We start from the raw sequence: 23,202 nt of genomic DNA, 5'->3' as shown, positions 1-23,202 counted from the left end.
TTAATTTAAAAAATCATTTAAAAGAGAAGCAATCTTTTCGTCTCTGTACAGTACAAGTGCATTCAGGATATCAAAATTTGCTTTTTGTTGTCAGTTGCTTTTGAGTTTGGACAGACATGTCACATTTGTATGTGGAGGTGGATATATTCCAATATAGTTATATTTGCACCTCATGTGTTTTTTTCTGCTTTGTCAGAAAAGCATCCCTGGAATAAAATCACTCTACAGTTCTACCTGAAGAACGACATTAAGTTTTTAGAGAAAAATGCAAATTCCACTTATACCTCAGGTCGTCGCCTGAGGCAATCAGATTGTCCTCAGCTTTAGTTGTTTCTTGTACTCACTGTATCTTACTCTTGTGTCTTAAAGACATTTGCCCTCACATGTTGGTGTAAATTGTCGATCTACATGTAATTATTGTTGGTTTGTTTTTTCTTCATTAAATCTGATACTCAGAAGAAAATATGTATTAAATCAGAGATACAGAAAAGAATGTATATGGTGACATATATGTAGATTGGCTCAGAAAAAAATAAGTGCAATGTATTTTTTAAAAACATGTTTTGGATATCTATGTATTTAACTTCTTTTCTGACCACTGAGAGAGATCAAAAAACCTTTCCATTTTTAAAAATATTGAATGTCAATACTTATTCTTGCTTCAGATTTGTTGAATATTATTTATTATGTCTTTGGGCCTTCAGAGGGAATATATTGACAAGGAATCCTTTTTCTTTCTCTCAATGTATTTCTTTTGGTCAATTTTCTTTCCTTCAACTTTCATGGTTGAAATTTCTAAGTTTTTCTGGAGATAAGAACATGGCATTTCTTAATCTTTGCCACTGGAAATATGCTACTATTTTCAAAGCTTAGGAAGATTTTCTTTCAAAACAACCAATTACATTTCAAAAGTTGGTTTTACCCTTGACATGATTCACTAATTTGTATATGATACTTCCATTGTAGGGAGATTTTCAAACATTTTTCTGCTACCACCATGACAGAAGGATGTTCATGTGTGGGATACTCTCTCATGTATAGTAACAGAGACACGATTAGCATACTGAAGACAGACTATGGCTTTCCATACTTCCCATGCCACGTGTACATAATTTACTGTATGTAATATCACACTATTATAGGATTACAATGAATCCACTCCAATTTATTTTTGAAAAGTATATTACTCACAGATTGTATTATTTTAACCGTTATTGGAATCATGTTACTTGCTCAAAATCTCTTAACTAATAGCAATGTATATGACCCAACATCACTTTTGGACTATGGGAGAACCAGTATTCTACACTATTTCCTTATTTCATGACAATTGTCTAATTTATTGACATAATGTTCATAACAATCTCTTATCCTTTTAGCATCCATAAGACCTATCCTCTCTTTCATTACTATCATTGAAAATTTGTGTTATCTCTCTTTTTCCTTTCTGGCTAGGGAGCTTATCTGTTTTATTGATCATTTCAAATAAACAGTTTTTGGTTTCATTGAATTTCTCTATTATTTGTCTATTTTCACTTTCATTGATTTTTACTTTTATCTTTATTATTTCTTTCTTTCTGCTCATGCTGAGTTTCATTTCTTCTTTTTCTCATTTCTTAGTTGTTTTTCATTCTTTAAAGTATCTTAATGCTATAAATTTCCCTCTAATATCTGTTTTACCTGCATCCCACAAGTTTTGATATGTAGCATTTTCATTATCATTTAATTCAAAGTAATTTCTAAATTTCCTATGGCAAAGTTAGACCCATGGGTTGTTTAGAATGTGTTGTTTAATTACCAAACATGTAGGGATTTCCAGATATCTATTTGTTATTAATTTTTAGTTAAATTCCACAGTAGTAAGAGAATGCAGTTTGTATAATAGTATCCTTTTAAATTTATGAAACTAGCTTTATGGTCCAGAATGTGGTCTATCCTGATAACTATTCCATGTGCACTTGAAAAGAATGTATTCCACTGTCGTTGGGTGGAGTCCTTTAAAATTGTCAATTAGGTCAAATTGATTGATATGGTTATTTCAGGTCATCTGTAATCTTTCTGTCCACTTGTGCTATCAATAGAAGAGTGTTGAAATCCTGAAGTATAATTGTGGATTTGCCTGTTTCTCCTTTCAATGCTATTAGTTTCTGCTTCAGCCCATTTTGAAACTCTTCTCCTCAATATATATACAGGTAGGATTCTTACATATGCTTGAGGAATTTTTATCTTTATAAAATGTGCCTCTTTAACACTCCTAATATTCCTTATTGTGTAGTCTGTTCTGTCTGATAATATTGCCACTCCAGCTCTTTTTATCAGATTTATTGAGGTTTAATTTACATACAATAAATTCACCAATTTTAAGTGTACAATTTGATAAGTTTTGAGAAATATATGCAGTTGTGTATCTATCATCGCAATCATGATATCCAACTTTTCCATCACTCCAGAAAAATTACCTTCTGCCTCTTTGCAGTCAATCTCTTCCCCCATCCCTGGCAGCTGACATACTTTGTTTCTATAGTTTTGCCTTTTTTAGAATGTTATATAAAGAGAATCACAGCTATAAGTAGCATTTGAGGTGGGGCTTCTTTGATGTATCATAATACATTTGAGATTCATCTATGTTGTTAGTTCCTTCCTCATTATTGCTTAGTAATATTCCATTTTGTTTATCCATTTACCGCTAAAATAACACTCTTCCAGTTCGGAGCCACTATATAAATCTATTACAAAATGGGAGGACAAGGTTTTGAATGGAAGTGTGGTTTTATATATTTCTTTTGTTTAAATATCTAGGTGTGGTAGTGCTAGATACGGTAAGACTAGCATTTGAATCCTGACAAAGATAGTCTTGGGCTGCCTTTCTTTAGTTGTCAAGCTTCCGATTAATGCTAGAATCAGTCCCAACAGTTACAAAATCATGATTCGTACTCAACACTGTACCAGGTGAAAGAGAGTACACAATAAAACCTTGATATCTATAGGTAGACATTTTAAAGCCTCCAGGCCTAATAGAGGCCACCTGTAGCCAGGAAACATGGCAAGAAAATTCACAAATGAAGTTCTGATCTTGATTGTACCGTGAGAATTTAAAAGTTTTTTTAGGTTAAGGTAAATAAGTCTTTGAAAATGTCAACACGTGAAACTTTTAGCATAGCCAAATCCCTGTTTAGAAATCCATGTATACAATTCAAATACACTTAAGACATTCAAACACTCTATTTAATTGGCAAAAATTACTTAGGGGTACAAAGAGTTTTCCTTGCACACCTAAATGATTACTGTGCGTATGATCTGGGACTCGATTGATGGTTTTGTCAATTACTCGTCCTTGTGGTAGACTTCAGTATGCGTTTCAGACCAAAGTGGCTAGAATTAACTGCCCACCCCAGATCCCAACTAAAAGACAAGTAGAGGAGCTCCAAGGAGTTGAGGACGCACAGGTAACGGGCGCGGTTGGCCAGCAGAATCTGACATTTTAAATCGCCCTTCCCATCAGGGCCTCTGCTGCCTTTGACGGGCGGGCGAGTCAGAAGTAGGGGAGAGCTGGCTGGGCTTTGCCAGGCAGCGCGGGACGACGCCCCAGCCGCGGCCTTCAAGGCGCTGAACTCCAGGAGCCCACTTGCCCATCTGCGCCAACGCCCACGGCGCCCCCGGCGCATCCCACAGTCGGCCGGCAGGTGTGCGTGGTGCGCGCGCACGCAGTGCGTGCTGGGTGCGGGTCCCGCGAGCCGAGAGGCAGCTGGGCGCCTGGCGGAGGGTGGCTGGCTGGGTGAGTGTCGCCCTTCTCGCCTCCCCGCCTCCTTCTCTCCTCGCGCCTGCCGGGGATGCTCGCGCGCGGCGCCCCCTTGCCTGTAGGCTCGCGGCCCCGGGGGGCGGCGTGCGTGAGTAGCTGGGAGGGGGCTGCGAGGCGCTGCGTGGAGAGCTCGCCCGGGTTTGTCCGCCGCCGTCACCTGACTCGTCGGAGCAGCCACAGCTGAGGTGGGGGCGGGGATGGGGACGCAGCGCGGAGGGCTGGAGAGACACGGCGGCGGGCGGGTGCGGCTGGCTCCTGGGGCCACGGGCGGCGGGCGCAGGGACCGCGGAGCTGAGGGCGGGGGCCGGGCCAGGGCCGGAGGCGGCGCGCCGCGGACACCGGGTCCGCTCGCGGCCGCTCACACCCACCCGACGCGACTTCCCTCGGCGGCCCGGGCTCCGCTCATCCTGCGACGGGTGGCGCCGCTCCCGGGGCGGGGTGAGTACCGCCGCCCAGGCTCGGCCCCCTCCCCGTGCTTGGGCCGCGCGGGGATCCGGAGAGGATAATCCTAGGGCGCGGAGAAGGGCAGCGGCCGGGTGACAGCTCCGCGGCGCGCTCGAGGGCGGGGGGCTGGGCTGTCAGCCCGTCTCTGCTCCGCTGTCAGGAAGGGCGAGGCGCTGCGAGACGCCGGCGCCTCCGCGGAGCCCTGGGGCGGCCCCTGCGGCGGCGATTTGGGGGCGAAGGGAGGGGGTCCGGGCGGAGGGCCTCGGCGGGGCTTTGGAGACCGCGGTGAGGAAGGAAGGGGAGGCGGGCGCGTAATATGGCGCAACGCTAGGATAATCTCTGCCGCGACCGAGGGAGGACGAGCCAGTTGCTGCAGCAGCGCGAGGAGGAGGAGGGAGGCGGCCAGGGCTTGGGTATACGATCCATTCTCCGAAGCCTGCGGGCTGCTAGGAGGAGACGCTGCGGCTGGGAGGAGAGAGGTGGGCACACGGCGGGCGCGGCGCCCAGGGCATAACCCCGACGCACGCGGGAGCTGGTCTGGCACCCGAGATAGCTTGCAGGGGAAGTGCTGATGGACGGGGTGGGGGGGCGCGGAAGGGTGAGGCGGGCAGCATCCGGGGGGAGGGGAGTTGGGGGGGGGTCGGTCGGGGACATTGTCACGATGCTGGCACCGGACTCGCGCTAGTCTCGCTCAAGATCTCCTAGACCGCGTCGTTCGAGCGGGGCTTAGCGCGGTGCTGGCTCCGGGGAGGTGGTACCGGGGCGGGGACGGAGAAGAGAGCCGCCATGCGGCTGGAGGAGGCAAGGCCTGGGTGCTCGGAGGGTCGGGTCTGCGGCTTAAAGCAGGACCATCTCCCCCTTTTTCCCGCAGAAGAGGAGGCGGTAGACGCGGCCGGAGAAGATGTCGGGCCAGACGCTCACGGATCGGATCGCCGCCGCTCAGTACAGCGTGACAGGCTCCGCTGTAGCCAGAGCGGTGTGCAAAGCCACCACTCACGAAGTGATGGGCCCCAAGAAGAAGCACCTGGACTGTAAGCATCTCTTTATATAAGTGGGACATGCGCACGGCCGAGGCGCGGTGGGTACGGGCGGCGCGGCCTGGGCTCTCGGTCGATAATGCTGCAGCCTTCCGACCTACCAGCGGGACTGCCCCTGAGCTCGAAATCGCCCACCGTGGAGGTGTCGCCTTGGGTCGGCCCTGAAACCTTGTCTTTGAGCCATTTTTTTCCTCCTGTTGACCTCCAAGGTTTTGCTGGAGAAAAAGAAAAAAAAATTATATATATATATAGATTAATAATTTGATACCGAGAAATTGTAAATTCGGGGTTAGGCGCTTTTCACCTCTTTTTTTCCCCCCCTTTCTCCACCCCCCCTTTTCCAGTCCACGTTAGAGGAAATCAGGGGTTACACAGTCGTAACAACAGTAACCCCAAAAATGGATTCATGGAAGGTCAAATTTATCACCCTAGTTGTTTCCTAAATACATTTTGGGTCGTTTTAAAAGAGTGTCATCTTTTTCGGTGCTGCTGCTGAGATTTGGTGCTTGAGTGTGTGTTGTATGTCACCACACCAAACTGAAATAAATTCCAGCTCTTGAATGAGGAAATTGCACATCATAGATAATGGAGATTTCATTTTACCCATCCTGGCACACTTCTTTGTCCCATTCTAAGGAGCTGCGGGGCAGAATGGCCATGCAGTGGACACAAAATGGATGTGCTTTCCCAGCCTTAGAGATGGTGCAATTTTAGATGAAAACATTCAACTTATAATTTTTTTAAAGTATTGGTTTTTAATGGGAAAAGGCTTTAATCTAGTTTGGAATCTATATATTTCTGAAGTAAATATTTCATTTGATTAACATAGTAAATGTTTAGTTATTGAAGGGCAAATGGGGACACTTAGAAAAAGGCTTTCACCTGCTTTGAGTAGTGAGGCTCCTTATAAGTAAGGCTACATCAGAATATATTCTGTAGTTGCTGTTCAGTCTTTTGGGACCTGCTTAGGATCTGTCCTGCTGTGGTGTTCGTTGGTAAAGGTCAGTACTGGCATGAAAGACACAGGCAGGTCTAGCCATACCCATTTCCCATCTGGCTTCCTTTGCCCATTTTCTGGTTTTCTTATGCTTGAGGCCTTCCCCAGTGTCTGCCTTGTGCAGCTGAGAAAATGGCACCACTGTTAGAATTGACTCTGGTCCTGTTACCTGTTTAAGCAAAGCATGATGAAGCTTACAGCTGGATATTGTAAGGGTTCTCCAGCCTTGCGAACCTGTTGTCTCATAAAATTGAATAATTTTGCTACTAGAAGCTTGCCTGAGGGGGAAACACCATTACTCTTTTCCTGAGGGAATTTTCAACAAAATGTGTTGATTATGGTATCATGTGTTATACATGCAGTACAGAGTGAGAGAGGTGGCCACGGCCCCTAACAGAAGTGGAAATTATAAATTCATGACCAGCTCGTTTTGCTGCAGCGTGCTGAATCATTTAGCCATCTTTGATCAGTTTCCCCAACTCTGGAAGGATGATTCATGTTTTAAAGGTAGGTGTAGGTGTAGCAAATCCCCATAATAAAAAAGCTATAGGTTATGGATTTGCTCAATGGTTTGAAAATGATAGATCGATATATTGATACATTTCAGAGAACACTTACAGGTTTGAGCATTTCATTAAACTTGATTCAGATAAAGCCTGACTTTTCCATATCTAGATAGTCACCTTAATCTTTAGGTCTTGAAAAGTCTTTTATAAATTTTCCAGGTGGGAGGTTTTTCAGTATCTCCAGCATATGTTAGTGAGTGAAGTGATTCTGAAGATGTGGAACATAGGGGGAAGATTCCTTATTTAAGGAAAGCAGCAGAAGTAGGAACTGGTATTGAGTTAAGAACATGGATAATCATAAGAGCTAAACATTTATTGAGCAGTTACTATATGCTGGGCACTGAGCTTTACATTATTAATTTATCATCATTTAAAAGGTTCGGGGAAGGTAATTAACTTTCATACCTTTTAACCCCTGCACTTAACTGCCATCTGTGGTTTATTTAGTAATATTCTCTATTGAGAGGGGGGAAAAAGGGAACCAAATGAGCCTGAATGGTCTAATCTTCAAAATACCCATCCTGTTTGCATGGCTTTTGTGAAATTGAGCATCACAGCCCCACACACTTACTGTAATTTCTATGATATGCGTGCAAAAATGTTAATTCTGTCATTTAGAAAATGAGCAAAAGCCAAGCACTGAGGAGTATTGGTCTTTCTTTTTAACATTTTACTTTTCCAATAAGACATAAAATAAATTATCTTCACTTAAAGCCAACCTTAGGGTAGAATTTGGAAAGATAGGTATCAAGTTACTGATATGTCCTATTTTAAGAAAACATGATATGGAAAGTCTGAACATATAAATAATGTTGTATGTATATGTACTGCAAGAGGGAATCTTTGCACAGAATTCTTTGTAATTTTCCTTTAAATAACAGTAGACTACCTTAGTAATTTATTCACAGGTGTTCCAGTAACACACCAGTTTTAAAAGTGAGTTACACCAGTTATTAAAACATGCAAACATATAACTAAGTTTCACTATAGGCACTGAAATAATCTTAAGTTTATTTAGTTTTGAAAATATTAAATACTAGTTAGGAGGAAAAGAGTGCAAAATGTAGAGTTGGGGATTTGAAACCAAAAAAGTTTTGTTTTTTTAAAATTTCTCTTGTAAGTTTATTTTCAATATGCATAACGAAGAGCTTCCTGTTTTTTAGCTGGTATATAGGTCTTTTTTTTTAACATCTTTATTGGAGTATAATTACTTTACAATGGTGTGTTAGTTTCTGCTATATAACAAAGTGAATCAGCTATACATATAAGTATATTCCCATTTCTTCTCCCTCTTGCGTCTCCCTCCCACCCTCCCTATCCCACCCCTCTAGGTGGTCACAAAGCACCAAGCTGATCTCCCTGTGCTGCTTCCCACTAGCTATCTGTTTTACATTTGGTAGTGTATATATGTCAGTGCTACTCTCTCATTTTGTCCCAACTAACCCTTCCCCCTCCCCGTGTCCTCAAGTCCATTCTCTACATCTGCGTCTTTATTCCTGTCCTGCCCCTAGGTTCATCAGAACCATTTTTTTTTTAGATTCCATATATATGTGTTAGCATATGGTATTTGTTTTGCTCTTTCTGACTTACTTCACTCTGTATGACAGACTCCAGGTCCATCCACCTCACTACAAATAACTCAATTTTGTTTCTTTTTATGGCTGAGTAATATTCCATCGTATATATGTGCCACATCTTCTTTATCCATTCATCTGTCGATGGACACTTATGTTGCTTCCATGTCCTGGCCACTGTAAACAGTGCTGCAGTGAACATTGTGGTACATGTCTCTTTTTGAACTATGATTTTCTCAGGGTATATGTCCAGTAGTGGGATTGCTGGGTCATATGGTAGTTCTATTTTTAGTTTTTTAAGGAACCTCCATACTGTTCTCCATAGTGGCTGTATCAATTTACATTCCCACCAACAGTGCAAGAGGGTTCTCTTTTCTCCACACCCTCTCCAGCATGTATTGTTTGTAGATTTTTTGAGGATGGCCATTCTGACTGGTGTGAGGTGATACCTCATTGTGGTTTTGATTTGCATTTCTCTAATGATTAGTGGTGTTGAGCATCATTTTCATTGTTGGCAATCTGTATGTCTTCTATGGAGAAATGTCTGTTTAGGTCTTCTGCCCATTTTTGGATGGGGTTGTTTGTTTTTTTGATATTGAGCTGCATGAGCTGCTTGTATATTTTGGAGATTAATCCTTTGTCAGTTGCTTCATTTGCAAATATTTTCTCCCATTCTGAGGGTTGTCTTTTCATCTTGTTTATGGTTTCCTTTGCTGTGCAAATGAAACCAAAAAAGTTTTAATTAGTTTGATTTGTATATAACTTTGTAGTTTGGAGTTCAGATTAGAAGGTTGTAAGAATAGAGTTTATGGCTCTGTGATTTTCTTTTTTTAAAGACACTGGGTTAATTGAATGGGCTCAGAATCTTTATGAAATGTGTACTTAATATTATTTAAAGTACTGGTTTAGAAGATAATTTTTTTCTCTTTGGGTTGATAGGCCACAAAAATTATTGTTAACTATGGTAATTTATAAAATGATGCTTAATGATATAAAATTTATACATTTGAAGAAATGATTTGTTAACATCTGGAGGCAGAATTACATATAGTAAGAAGGTAGAGAGATAAGCAAACTCTAGACATATATTCTCATATATTTTGTCCTTCTTTTCACTCATAGTATGTTTCTTGGAGGAAAAAAATGTATTTAGAAAAGCTTGAGCATAATCAGCAGTTATAGATGAAATTTAAGGGCTATGATTAACCTTAATAATTTAAATAAGGATTGTATATTTTAAGGTACTTTTGGATTATGTAAAACTTTTATTCTATACTATAATAAGATTGCCCTTTGCACATGAAAATTAAACACCTAACCAATGTTAGTTTAACATTAGTTTTTCTGGATCCATCTGTACATCCTCACTTCTTTCCCTTTAACATTGTGTACCTATTTGATAGCACATGAAACATCCAGACTTGTCAAGCATTCACCTTCTTGATTGCGTTACATTACAAAATGTAAACTGTTTTACATTTCCATTGTTTTTCCTTTTCTGTTTTGTAGTTGATGGCCTAAGGGATAGCCCACGTCAAATAATAAAGTAACAGGATCCAGTAGGGCACCCAGTGCTTCCCCAAGTGCTGCGTCAAGGTTAAAGAACAACAACAAAATAGAGTTGGCCCAGAGTAACACCTGCAGGGAGAATTTGGGAAGTTTTACAGCCCTGTATAAGATTCATTTTGGTTAATTGCTCTTATGAACAGTTTCTGTGTATGCTATACTTTAAAAATACCCTATTTAAGATTGTCAAAATTCCAAACTTAGACATTACTATCAACATCAAACCAAACCTTATAAAAAGCCAAATTGCTTATCAGTAATCCTACTTTTTTCCATTCTAAACCTCTTGTGAGTTTTTAATAATGAGCTTACCCTACATAATAAGCAAGTAATTCAAGTTCTGAATCTTATGTTTGAGAGATATTGGCATTTTATAAATGATTCTTTTCCTCCCAAATTAAGTAAAAATAAGATTGTATTTCTTTTTTTTTAAATCAGACTATCTTTATTGGATACCTTTTTTTAAAAATATACATTTATTTATTTATTTATTTTTGGCTGCATTGGGTCTTCGTTGCTGCTCGCAGGCTTTCTCTAGTTGCAGCAAGTGGGGGCTACTCTTCGTTGCAGTGCGCGGGCTTCTCATTGCGGTGGCTTCTCTTGTTGCAGAGCACAGGCTCTAGGCGTGCCGGGCTTCAGTAGTTGTGGCACGTGGGCTTCAGTAGTTGTGGTTTGCAGACTCTAGGCGCGCAGGCTCAGTAGTTGTGGCGCACGGGCTTAGTTGCTCTGCGGCATGTGGGATCTTCCCGGATCAGGGCTCGAAACTGTGTCCCCTGCATTGGCAGGCGGATTCTTAACCACTGTGCCACCAGGGAAGTCCAAGATTGTATTTCTTATAAGAACATCTGGTAAAGGGAATGGGAGATACAAGACTATGTTTTGATTCGAGACAAATATTGGCAAATGACCACAAAATTCCTACTGCTTTTACTTTATTTATAAAATACCTTCTAATAAGAAATTTTGTGAGTAAACATAGAATGAAAATTTAAACCTAAAATTTTATTTGCTTTACATAAGCTTCTTTAGGATACAGTATATAAAATATATTTCAATTTATAGAAGTGCTATTTGCACACTGATTCAGTTGATACCATATCTATCTTTGTGATAACTTACAGAGCTTTCTGTAATGCTAGTATCAAAAATGTAAGCTTAGTTTATTGAGTAAAATTAAGTTGGAACAGTGTATAAAAGTTTACTGAACACTAGGGTAACTTTCAATATGAGAAGTGTACTAACTTGCTGTAAATATATTTTACTTTGATTCCAGTTCTCATTTAACCATTTGTTATTGTCTAAAGAAACCCTCTAATTTTCTATACCGAGGCATACTCTGTTCCTCCTCCTTGATTTCACCGGAAGCCTCAGCCCGTGTGGAGATGGTTTAGAACAGTCTGTGTTATTTTTTAGGTAGTCAAGAAGAGATGAGGGAAATAGACTTCTGAAAAACATTCAAGCTGAGTATCCTTTATACCTTAAATCTGAAGGGGTCCAATCTGTGTGGTCCTGTGACATTCTCAGGTGATGTTCAGCATCCCAGGAGGGGAGAAAAGAGATCTTGTGAAGTTTAGGGGTTAGCAGGATTAGGAAAAGAAGAGTGGCAAAGAGTCTTAGGTATATCTTTGGGTCACTTTAGATTTTTTTTTCCCGTTTGAGATCAATGTGGTTAACGGGTACTTTCTTAGAAGCAGTATAAAATTGGTAACTCAAATCAATTTTTTTAGAAGTTACTCTAGTGATTTAAAAGATTGTACACATGGAAAAAGATGTAAAACTATATACGTAGTAGGTAAATTCATATCTTAATTGCAATATTAGCTTGATGCATTTTAGATTAAAATCTAGATTTTTCGTACATTGCCATATTAGTTTTAACGTTTAACAAATGGCTTCTGAAGTCTTATTTGAAATTTAATCTGTGCACTTAGTTGCCATGGATCTTTCCCTTAGTTTTTCACAAGTAAATATCCCTTAAATATGTTACCTCTTCTCTTCAAATTGATTGATCCTGGGATAGGGTGTTCTTTGGAGCTTATCTTGGTTTCAGTAACTTGGTAAAGAAGGTCAGAAGTGGCATATAACCCTGTTCCCTGAGGGCCGAGGATGCTTGAGTTGTATTTTAGGTGACTCAACTCCTGAGCCAGCAACTCCTGAGAGAACCTTCAATATAATCTTAGTGCAGTTAAATAATTTGAAAAGCCATATTTCTTGCCATTAAAAATATTTATTCTTCAGTTTCACTTTGTAAAATTCCTTTCTCTTTACAGAGGAATATATTATTTGCTTGTAAGGGACATGTTGACTATCTGTTTTTTCTTAGGTGTTTATGTAACATGGAAGTTTATCTTTTGTTCCTCACAAAGGGGAGAATAGTTGAATGGCATACTCATTGTCAATTGCATGGTGACCTATAAGTGCAAAATGATGGTGTCTTCCTTGGAGCAGTTGGGTGAAAGCACAAACCAGAGTGAGAATTGTACCCTGAAGCCCACAGCCCTTCTCTAGCTGTTTTCCTGCTCTCTCTTCATTTGTCCCAAGTGTGTGAAGATCCCCCTGTCCCCCCTCCCTGCCCTCCCATGTGTACATAAGGTTTCTCTATTATGCATCTTTAAGAAGGGTCTAGTGTCTTCTAAAAGATTTTGTGATGTGCCATTCCTGGCTACCCAGGAGAGAGAAGCTAGATCTTTGCTTTCTGTGGTTTTGCTTTGTGGCCTGATCATTTGATTATTCTCCTAGGGTTAGCACTTTTATTTTAAGATATAACTCTCCTCCTTTCTGCATCAGTTATTCTCTCTGTCATCTGTATCTTTAACCTCTCTCTCTAGCTCTCTTATGAAATTTTCGAGTATCTCCATTGAAAACAAACAGACAAAACCTCCTACACACAGCTCTCCTTGGACTCTATGACCTCTTCTAGCAACCAACCTGTCATCCTTTGCTTTTCTTTCACAGCCATGCTTCTTGAAAGAGACACTCAGGATTCCAAAGAAAACAAGCACAGCTTTAGCTTACTTTGGATATTCTGTGCCTTTGGCTTAATTCATGCATGAAATATTAGAAGCTTTGTGAGGTGCCAGGTATTGCCCACCCAGTTGCCCAGGCCACTGACCTGAGGGTTTTCCCTCCTCTCTCAAATTCAGTGAGTGATCAATTCTTTTAAAACTCTCTGACCTCTCCTTCTTTAGCTGTCTTCTGCCTGGTTTTGATCAGTAATAAGCCTTATCTGTAAAATGATTAGTAATAGTACCTACCTCATATTTGTTGAGGAGTAAGAGAGAGAGGACATGTAAGAGACCCAGCCCAGAGCTTGACACACACACCTGCAATGAACATCAATTATTACTACCACTACTGTAGTTAACCATTACTAGTACAGTTGCTGTTGTTGCCACGACTAGTACCATTACCGCTACTCCCACCACTATAACAACTGATGCATGATCCTTACTAATTTGCCCTTACTGTGCTTGTTTTTCATCTCCTTTCAATTGCTTCAGGTTTTACTTTAATTCTAACTTTCCCCTTCTTTAGTTTGGAAGCTATATATACTATTCCAGTTCTTTTAGTGATTGCCCTTGAAAATTTAGTATGCATTCTTAAAGTCTCACGTCGATCAGTATCTCTTTTTTTTCCTACCAAAGAAAAGAAATTTAGAAACTTTTTTTTTTTTTGCCATGAAGTGTGTTTTTTTGTCATTAATCATGCAAACAATTTTCTATAATATCCCAGAGCAAACCAGAGAATTTGGCAGTCCTATTAGAGGATCCCCTCAGAGACCCACAGGCCGGTGGCATCAGCACAGAGTGCCCGGGTTCCCAGTGCAGCTTGTCGCTCGTGTCCATCTTGCAGGTGGCTCTTCCTCCACATCACGACTAGGGTCTCCAAGGTGATGGAGGCGGAGAATCCTCCAGGTTCTTAGGAAATCTCACTTCGCTTGCAGGGTGTTCTTCTCCTGCAACTCCGTCTTCTTCAGCTTGGCCTTATCAAAGCTCACGATTTCTCTCATGTCCAGCTTGTCTGCCATTTTCTTAAAACAATCTTAGAAGTTCCACTCCAAGCCTGCGGTCCCGGTGCTCCCACTCGCGTCACGGCAACAAGAGACGAAATTTAGGCATTTTGAATTCCAGTCACCCACTTCTTACTTATATGCTATTATTGTCCAGGGTTGAAGTCCACCATTGTTTTAACCCCCAAAGCCAGACGTTATTACTTCATACAAGCAGTGTTTATTTAGCTGAATCCACCTTTCCTTCTTTGCTCACCATTCCTTGATCATGCCTAGGATTTCCTTGAACTATATCTTTTTGAAGCTCTTTCAGTGAGACTGTTTAGTAGTAAACTCTGTTTTTGTCTAAAAAAAAATCTTTATTTTACCCACGTTGCTGAAGGATACTTTATCTGGATATACAATTTTAGATTGAGTTATTTTCTCTTTAAAGATAATATTTGGCTTCCATTGTTGCTCTTAAGAAGTCATCTGTTAGACTACCAGCCTTTAGGTAATCTCTGTTTTTGTGGTTGCTTTTAAAATCTTGTGTCTTCTCTATCTATACTGTATGTGTGTTTAGACATAATTTTCTTTTTTATTTACCCTATTTGGAGCTTTATGGGTTTCCAGAATTTGAGAATTCATGTCTCTCGTTAGTTCTGGAAAATTCTCCATCTTTGATTGTTGCCTACACCCATTCTCTTCCTTCTCTCCCTCAAACATGATTATATATATGCTGGACCTTCTCATTACACCCTTATATCTATAAATATACCTTTCATAGTTTCTAACACTTTCTTTACTGTTTGGCATGCTTTGTTTTTCAGATATGTTCCAGTTCATTAATTCTTTCTTTAGCTGTGTCTTGTCTGCTTTTACTCATTCTTAGTTTCTAATTTTATTCATTTATATTTTTCATTTTTGGAGTTTTTCAAAATTGCCCTGTTTGGGGATAACATGTATTTCTTGCTCACATTTTTGAGTTTCTCTTTTATTTCTTTACCATTTTGAACACAACTCATTTTATATTCTGTATCTCATAGATCTGTTACATGAAGCTCTGTTTCTGCTGTTGTTTTTGCCTAACCCTCAGTCATCGTTTATTTCCTCGTGTGTTTTATAATTTTGGACTGTGAGATCACGTTGGCTAGGACTTCATCTTTGGGAATCTTGGAAAGCCTAGGATCACCTAGAGAGGATTTGTGTTTGCTTCTGCAAGGTCCCACAAGTGCTACCATCCTGGGAGCACCTTAAGTTGATTTGTGCTCTTGGAGCTTCCCATCTAGTGCAAGACCAGGTCCATAATCCTTATCCATAATTTGAAAATCCAGAAAGGTCAGAAGAATGAAATTCTTTTTGTAAATCATCTGGTGGCAAAACTTGATCAGATATAGCTGTTATACTACCTACCATGAAGGTTCATATATTGAGCTACAGAAATGTTGTCATATTATGGTGTGTTGTCCACATTATACTAGGTTACTTAGTATATGGTATATGCACCACATTACTTTTGTAAAATCTGGGAAATCCTAAATTCTGAAACATGTATCACTCTAAGGGTCTCGGATGGAGGAATGTGAGTCTGTAATATAAATTTGAATCACAGACTCGGGCAAGGTGAAGAGCTATGTTTACAAAATGCCCCAGAGATTTTTTCCCCCTGACATCTACCAAGAACCTAGGTTGAGTGAATTGTTTTCCTCTGGTCTTCCTTTGCTTGAAGGTGTTCTTTGTTGGTTTTTTTCCTCCTAATTTTAGTAAGGGAGTAACTCTTTGAGGATCCCAGCTCTATAAGGAGGTCTTAGTTCCAATCAGCCATCTTGCTTAATCCCAACGGCCTTGTCTTCTATTCCCCACGGGTTGTTAAAATCTAAGCCTCTGGCTGCTCAGACTAACACATGGCCTCAGGGCAGCCTTCTCTTAAGTATCAGTTTACCATGTGGTTTTCTGCATCTTCTTTCATTTCTGGCCCTGGGGATTGCTTTTATTTCCTCATGAGTACAGCCAAATGGGTAGAAGATGCCTGCAATGTTTATCTAAATTATCAGGTGTTTTTTTTCCTTGATAGTCCACCTATATGCTAGAAATGGATCCAACCTGTTTTTCCCATCTTCTGTCCTCCCACTCCTTTTACACACCCCCTTTACAACACATTCCAGAGCAGCTCTGACATTCATCAGCTTCACTATACTGTGCATTATTTTGGGGCCTTTGTACATGCTGCTTCTATGTTTTAATATATATTTTAAAATCTCATGTCTGAAACCTAGCTTCACTCATTCCTTTTCAGTAGGTCGATGGCACCCAGTGCTTCTGTCCCTGTCATCTCACTCATGGAGCTGTGGTGGGTTTGGTGGCTTCCTCTGACCTGCAGTTTTGTGAGGCTGCCTTATCTGTAACACCAAACATAGCATGGTAGCAGGTTTAGGTAAACATTTGCTGAGTGGTTTTTTATTCCACCTTTCCTAAATTTTAGGCCCTTTTTTTTTCTTACTATTTAAAGATTTTACTATTTTATTTAAAGATTTTACTTTTGCTTACTAACCTTTCAGAAGGGCATGGACTTAAATTGGATCCATTTTCTCTCAAGTTTATGAAAGCAATAGAAGTATGATATCGAAGGAAAACAAACAAAAGAAACATTAAATTGCTTAATGTACATAGTTAATGTGCATTTCCTGACCGTCTCTTGACACTTGCATTCTTTTGACATGACAAAAATTTAATCTGGGGAAGATTATAGCCTTGATATGCAAAGTTTTTTGGTTGTGGATTTAAAGCATATGTACTTCTCTTGGTGCATATCACTAATGATTAGATAGGAGATGATTGGGTATTAATATCAGAGAAAATTCTTCACCAGCATCTTGTGTGTGCAGATACATTTGCTTTGGGTTTTTTTGAGCTGGATACAGTTGGGTAGCATTGTTCTTCAATAGCCCTTTTATTTTTTTATTTTTTTTTAAACATCTTTATTGAAGTATAATTTCTTTACAATGGTGTGTTAGCTTCTGCTTTATAACAAAGTGAATCAGTTATACATATACATATGTTCCCATATCTCTTCCTTCTTGCATCTCCCTCCCTCCCACCCTCCCTATCCCACCCCTCTAGGTGGTCACAAAGCACCGAGCTGATCTCCCTGTGCTATGCGGCTGCTTCCCACTAGCTATCTATTTTACATTTGGTAGTGTATATATGTCCATGACACTCTCTCACCCTGTCACATCTCACCCCTCCCCCTCCCCATATCCTCAAGTCCATTCTCTAGTAGGTCTGTGTCTTTATTCCCATCTTGCCACTAGGTTCTTCATGACCTTTTTTTTTTTTTCCTTAGATTCCATATATATGTGTTAGCATACTGTATTTCTTTTTCTCTTTCTGACTTACTTCACTCTGTATGACAGACTCTAACTCCATCCACCTCATTACAAACACCTCCATTTCATTTCTTTTTATGGCTGAGTAATATTCCATTGTATATATGTGCCACATCTTCTTTATCCATTCATCCGATGATGGACACCTAGGTTGCTTCCATGTCCTGGCTATTGTAAACAGAGCTGCAATGAATATTTTGGTACATGACTCTTTCTGAATTATGGTTTTCTCAGGGTATATGCCCAGTAGTGGGATTGCTGGGTCGTATGGTAGTTCTATTTTTAGTTTTTTAAGGAATCTCCATACTGTTCTCCATAGTGGCTGTATCAATTTACATTCCCACCAGCAGTGCAAGAGTGTTCCCTTTTCTCCACACCCTCTCCAGCATTTGTTGTGTCTAGATTTTTTGATGATGGCCATTCTGACCGGTGTGAGATGATACCTCATTGTAGTTTTGATTTGCATTTCTCTAATGATTAATGATGTTGAGCATTCTTTCATGTGTCTGTTGGCAATCTGTATATCTTCTTTGGAGAAATGTCTATTTAGGTCTTCAATAGCCCTTTTATAATTTATAACTGCCTACATTATGAATGGTAAGGGTATTTATGGAAGAAAAGCATTATTTCAAAAATAGCTACATGTTGTTAATTTTCACTGAAATGCTATCATTCACCAGGTGTATAGTGATATGATATTACCATTAACAACTTGAGGGTTTTAGAAAAACAGTGACGAAAGGAGACAAGCTTAACCTAAAGCTTTGGATTCTCTTGCCTTTGTAAAAGGAACAGTGAATATCAACATATTTAATTTAACTTTTAATGATCTGTTTGGAGAAATTATAAATTACTTTTAGTATTGAGGCTTTTAGTAGCTTATTAAGCACAATCCCATCATTTGTTCATTTAACAAATATTTGGGTGTTTACTAAATGCCAGGAATTATTCCAGGAGGCAGGGGTACTATGGTGAACAAGATACATACAGCTCTTGGCATCAGAGAGCTTGCAACGTACTAGTGTTGACAGAAAAGGCAAAAACTAATTACAGGTGGTTCTAAAAGTTTTAACAGGGGCAGGTGAAGACGTCCATGGGAATGCATTGAAGAGGAACTGATATTTAAGCTCAGCCTTGAAGAATGATCATGACTTACCTGGGTGAGGGGTGGACAAGGGCTGCCGCACAGTGTTATCTTGGAAGAGGCTCAGAGCAAGCGAGGTGCGTTTTAGGAACTGAAAGAAGGTAAGGGCTGCTGGAAGACTGAGGTTAAGAAGGCTAAGAATGCTGTGAAAGGAAACCTGAGTTGTGGGCGGTGGCAGATCTGGAGGGCCTTCTAGACTGCAGAGGATATTAGAAGTTGTCCAACTTTTTCATTTTTATAGATGACGAAGCTGAGTCCCAAAGAGGCAAAAATCACACATTCTATATGTGTTAATACTGAATATTTCTTGGAACTTCCCTGGCGGTCCATTGGTTAGAACTCTGCACTTCCACTGCAGGGGGCATGGGTTCGATCCCTGGTCAGGGAACTAAGATCCCACATGCCATGCAGCACGGCCAAAAAAAAAAATACTGAATACTTCTTAGCTATCTGCCTTCAGCAGGTGCACTAATGGGCCATTGCTTTGTTCACCTAGTTCTGATGGCTGTGCCTATGGCAGATAATACTCTCCATGTGGGGTCATGTGGGAAATGTAAAATATATATAAATATTAAGTATACACACACATGCACACACACTTTAATAGTGTTGAATTCAAATTCACCATGAATGTACACGTAACCCTGGGCACTTCTGACACAGGGACAACCGTGCAGCTGTCCCTGATAAGTGTTCTAAGCCTCATCCTGCCAGCCTGAACCCTTCTTACCTTTTTCCTCTCCTTGTCTTTTGCTTGGTTCTTGGGTCCTGGTGCTGGCACCAGAGAATGCTGTCTATGCCATTGGTGACAGTGAAGACTATAAAGATTACAGATGTGTAATTTAGTTGAAAATCTTCTAAAACTATGTATTAAAACAAACTTTAAGGACATTTAGTTTGATCTTCTTATTGTGGTGACATAATTTGTAACATTCCTTAACTATCACCACTGAAATAATAGAATTTTGCAAATCAGGCTTCCTAACTATTAAAACTCCAAAACAAAATACCGAAAATAATCCCCCCCAAAACACCATATATGTTAAGTATATCTAAGTACGTTCATGCCATACTTCACTGGGTTGGTCTCTTAGTCTGTTAACACCAAAGAAAAACACGACAGTTATTAAAATTTAGGTTAAGAAAATATCCAAGAATGTTACCTTTCTCCTATTCTTTCCAAAGCCAGTTGCTTTCACATCGCTATCCTCTGTAATTTTTTTCCTCAAGGTAAATATTAAAAAGATATAAGAAAATATCCTATTGGTTCTTCCTTAATAGAATTTTTTAAAACTTTCTATAATCTCACTATCATCTTGATTAGCATCAAATTGTACAGCTTACAAACCATCATCTAGCTAAACACTTCAGTTAGACCATGGCTTAATGAAGTTGTTATTTTTGTCTCCCCATCACAACAGAGATGCAGCGTGTTCATGTTTTTCTGGTCTCTTCATTAAATATTTTAACATTTGAGATTCTGGTTTTGGCTACCCTTGAATGAGCATGAGTGTACTCATGGCGGTTGCCATGGAAGACTGATTTGAGCCTTGCTAACGGGCAGGCTGCACCAACTGCTTTTAACACTTGAATCTCCTCTTTGCTTTGTGGTTCTCTAGTTGTTCATTTTTTCCCACAAGAGTTCTCATCATGGTTCCAAAGGAGTCACTTAATTTTTAGTTATAAAAAATTTAGTGCATTTTTTTGAAGAACAGTGTGCTGCACTAACATTAATAAGTCAAGGGTCTGTTCTGTATGTGTGTGTATATATATCAGTAGAATAGAGATTTGACTTTGGTCCTTCTTGTGGATTGTACTAATCATGTCATGCGGTAATGCTGTGAATTCAGCAAGAAATGCTTCTTCAGTTGAGTTCAGCATTACTTTCTCAGGTGGAAAAAGAAGAGTATGAATTGGGCACTCAATTGGTGGGAGTATAAATTGGTACAAACTTTTGGGAGGGCAGATTGGCAGTACTAGTCAAAACTCTTGAAAATCCTTTGACTCAGCAATTTGACTGTTATAAATTGGTCTCAGATAAATAATTGGAAAAATAGAGAAAAGTATGCATTTAAGGGTATTTGTTGCAGCAATGCATACAGGAATACAAAATAATACACCTAAATACTTGATTAAAAAAGGATGGTGTGTGCCAACAATAAGATACTGGGCAACCTTGAAAAATGAGTTTGTTAAAGAATATTTGACATGGAAAGACAGTTTATGAGATATGATTCAGTTTTCATTTTTTTAGAAAGTATGTATATGCCCATAGTACTTATTTTGGTAGAATATATGCCAAAACGTTGTCTGTGGATGGAAAGATTTTTACTTTCTGCTTCATACCCATATTCATTCTGACTGTTTTGAATGTGAGTCACAAGAATATAGATCAAACTTATTTTGGCAAACAGCTTCACCAAAAGAAAGGGACTCTCTTCCTAGAGCTAAAGTTTTAGAAAATCTTAGGGAAGAACTTTTTTTAACATCTTCATTGGAGTATAATTGCTTTACAATGTTGTGTTAGTTTCTGCTGTATAACAAAGTGAATCAGCTATATGTATACATATATCCCCATATGCCCTCCCTCTTGCGCCTCCCTCCCACCCTCCCTATCCCACTCCTCTAGGTTGTCACAAAGCACCAAGCTCATCTCCTTAGGGAAGAACTTTGATTTGCTTTGCTCAGGTCCTGGTTGACCTGTGAGAGTGTGTGGCATGATACTAATGATTACCGGTCCAACCAGAACTACTTAGTTGGGAACCCCAAGAGTTAGTGGCTTGATACAAGTTTTATTTCTTGCTTGCATCACAATTTGCTACAGATTAGTTCATTCCATCTAGGTGATTTCATCACCTAGGGTTTCAGAGTCCTCCACTGGATTCTATGCATCTGTGTGGTGGAAGAAGGAAGACAGAAAGGGGAGTGTTGCAGGGGAAGATTGAGGGCCAGGCCTAGACATCATTTCTGTGTATTTTCCATTGACAAGAATTCAGTGGCCTCACCAAAATGTAGAAGGTAGGAAATGAAGTCTAGCTATGAGTCCAGGAGTAGAAGGAAATGGGATGTGAACACACAATTGTTGACTCCCCCATGCCTATGGAAAAAGAAATTGGATTATGGCTTGTCGCCTATATCTTAAAAACACTTATTTTATGCCACTGAGATCTCCAAAGATTTGCCTGCTATAGTAATGTCATTCATATCTAGCAATAAGCTAGTTGCTATTAATTTTTTTTTTCAGTGAGGCCAGATAATTCTGGAAATGGATGACTAATGGCTGGTCAGTAGACTCACTGCATATTCCTCCCTTCTTGGCAGACATTGCAGATTGATGCTGGCACTCTTCAAAGCATTGATTCAGCCTCAAAGTGCCATACACGTACAATGTTTTGGATTTCTACTGTCAATCATAGTTGACATTTAAGATGAAACAGATTTGCTATCACTTGTCTAGGTAATTTATCTATGTTAGATACTGAGGCATACTGCTCTCTGGATTTATCTAGACGCCCAGAATTGACATTCAGCTTGGCTGGTTCCTAGCCCGGGATTCATCTGCCAGTGATCTTGTCTTTAAAAGCTAGTAATAGAGTGATTTGTGTGGTTAGGCCATGGGGAGAAGTTCTTCCTGGCTCCATTTAACAGCAAAATGCTATTGTTCTTGATTTTATATTTTGTGTAACAGAGACAGTTATAGCTTTTGTGAGATAGGGAAAGGATGTTTTGAATTTTTGCATAAAATTTAAGCTTTCTCTAGGTAGGCATCAAGTCTGATATTAACCAATTGCCTTAAAATATAAGTTATGCAAAGCATATTAGAATTTTAGTACGAAAGAATTGTCTTTGAGCTGCTGCTTAGGTACCTACATGGATATGGTTTCTTTTTTAATGTAAGTTGATTCTTGATTCACTTGTTTGATGTATAATGTATTAGCAGTCTGTCTTTTCCTGTAACATTTAAGTGAAGAAAACTAAAGGAGGCCCCTAGGGCTGAAGGGGGTGAGCATTGTGCCTGGCACGTGTACAGGATCAATTGCTGTTTTCCTCACAAACCTCCGTTAAGTTAATACTCTTATCCTAGGGAGGTTGGGAAACTCACCTGAAGTCCCCCTGCTAATGAAGGGAGGAGCCAGGGGTTCTAACTGCAAGACTTAAGGATTTTTTTTTTTCCTTTGTGTCGTGTTTTTTGCCTCTTGCCTGTGTCTCTAGTTATCACAAGTCGCAATAATCCAAACAAAACCAAACCAATTAAGATACCATATGATTGTTGTAGGGAGGAAAGACCAGGGTGAGCTCTGAAGGCAGTTCGTTAGCTAATTAGCTTGATGGGCAAAAGCCCTGTGAAGGTCCTCTTCTGCCTAATGGGGAAGAAACTGGAGGGGTGGTTTCAGATGACTGCCCTTAGCCCAGTCTCACCTCTCATCAGTTACGTCTTTTGATGCTTTGCTACTGAAGCCTTTATTGGAACATACTTGTTAATTAAGGACTTTGGGCAGTGCTGGGAGGTACAGGAGGAGTAGTGATTTGTGAAGAGGACCTAGGGTAATTCCAGGCTCTGTTGCTTTCTGGCTGTGATCTTGGCCAGATGAATTTCATTTCTTTGGGCCTCAATCTCCTCTTTTCCAAGGCATCATGGGGTTATGGTAATATTTAAATGAATAGATTTGTTAAAAACATCAATAACAACAATAAACTTCA

General features: G+C 40.0%; 1 protein-coding gene across 25 annotated transcripts in view; it reads left to right on the top strand.

Annotated features, from left to right (window-relative positions):
• Window positions 1–5,124: 5,124 nt before the first annotated feature.
• The window catches only part of SNAP91 (synaptosome associated protein 91), a 159,025-nt gene continuing 140,947 nt past the window's right edge, over window positions 5,125–23,202 (top strand). For all 25 annotated transcript variants that reach the window (XM_061207596.1, XM_061207595.1, XM_061207592.1 and 22 more), the window contains exon 1: window positions 5,125–5,274. In XM_061207596.1, the coding sequence (XP_061063579.1) occupies window positions 5,145–5,274 (130 nt within the window). In that variant the 5' untranslated portion in view covers window positions 5,125–5,144. The remainder of the gene's footprint in view (window positions 5,275–23,202) is intronic.

This window comes from Eubalaena glacialis, chromosome 12 (genome assembly GCF_028564815.1).
Source record: "Eubalaena glacialis isolate mEubGla1 chromosome 12, mEubGla1.1.hap2.+ XY, whole genome shotgun sequence".
NCBI lineage: Eukaryota > Metazoa > Chordata > Mammalia > Artiodactyla > Balaenidae > Eubalaena > Eubalaena glacialis.
The sequence above is the reverse complement of the archived record's forward strand: the minus strand, read 5'-3'. Positions and strand labels throughout refer to the sequence as shown.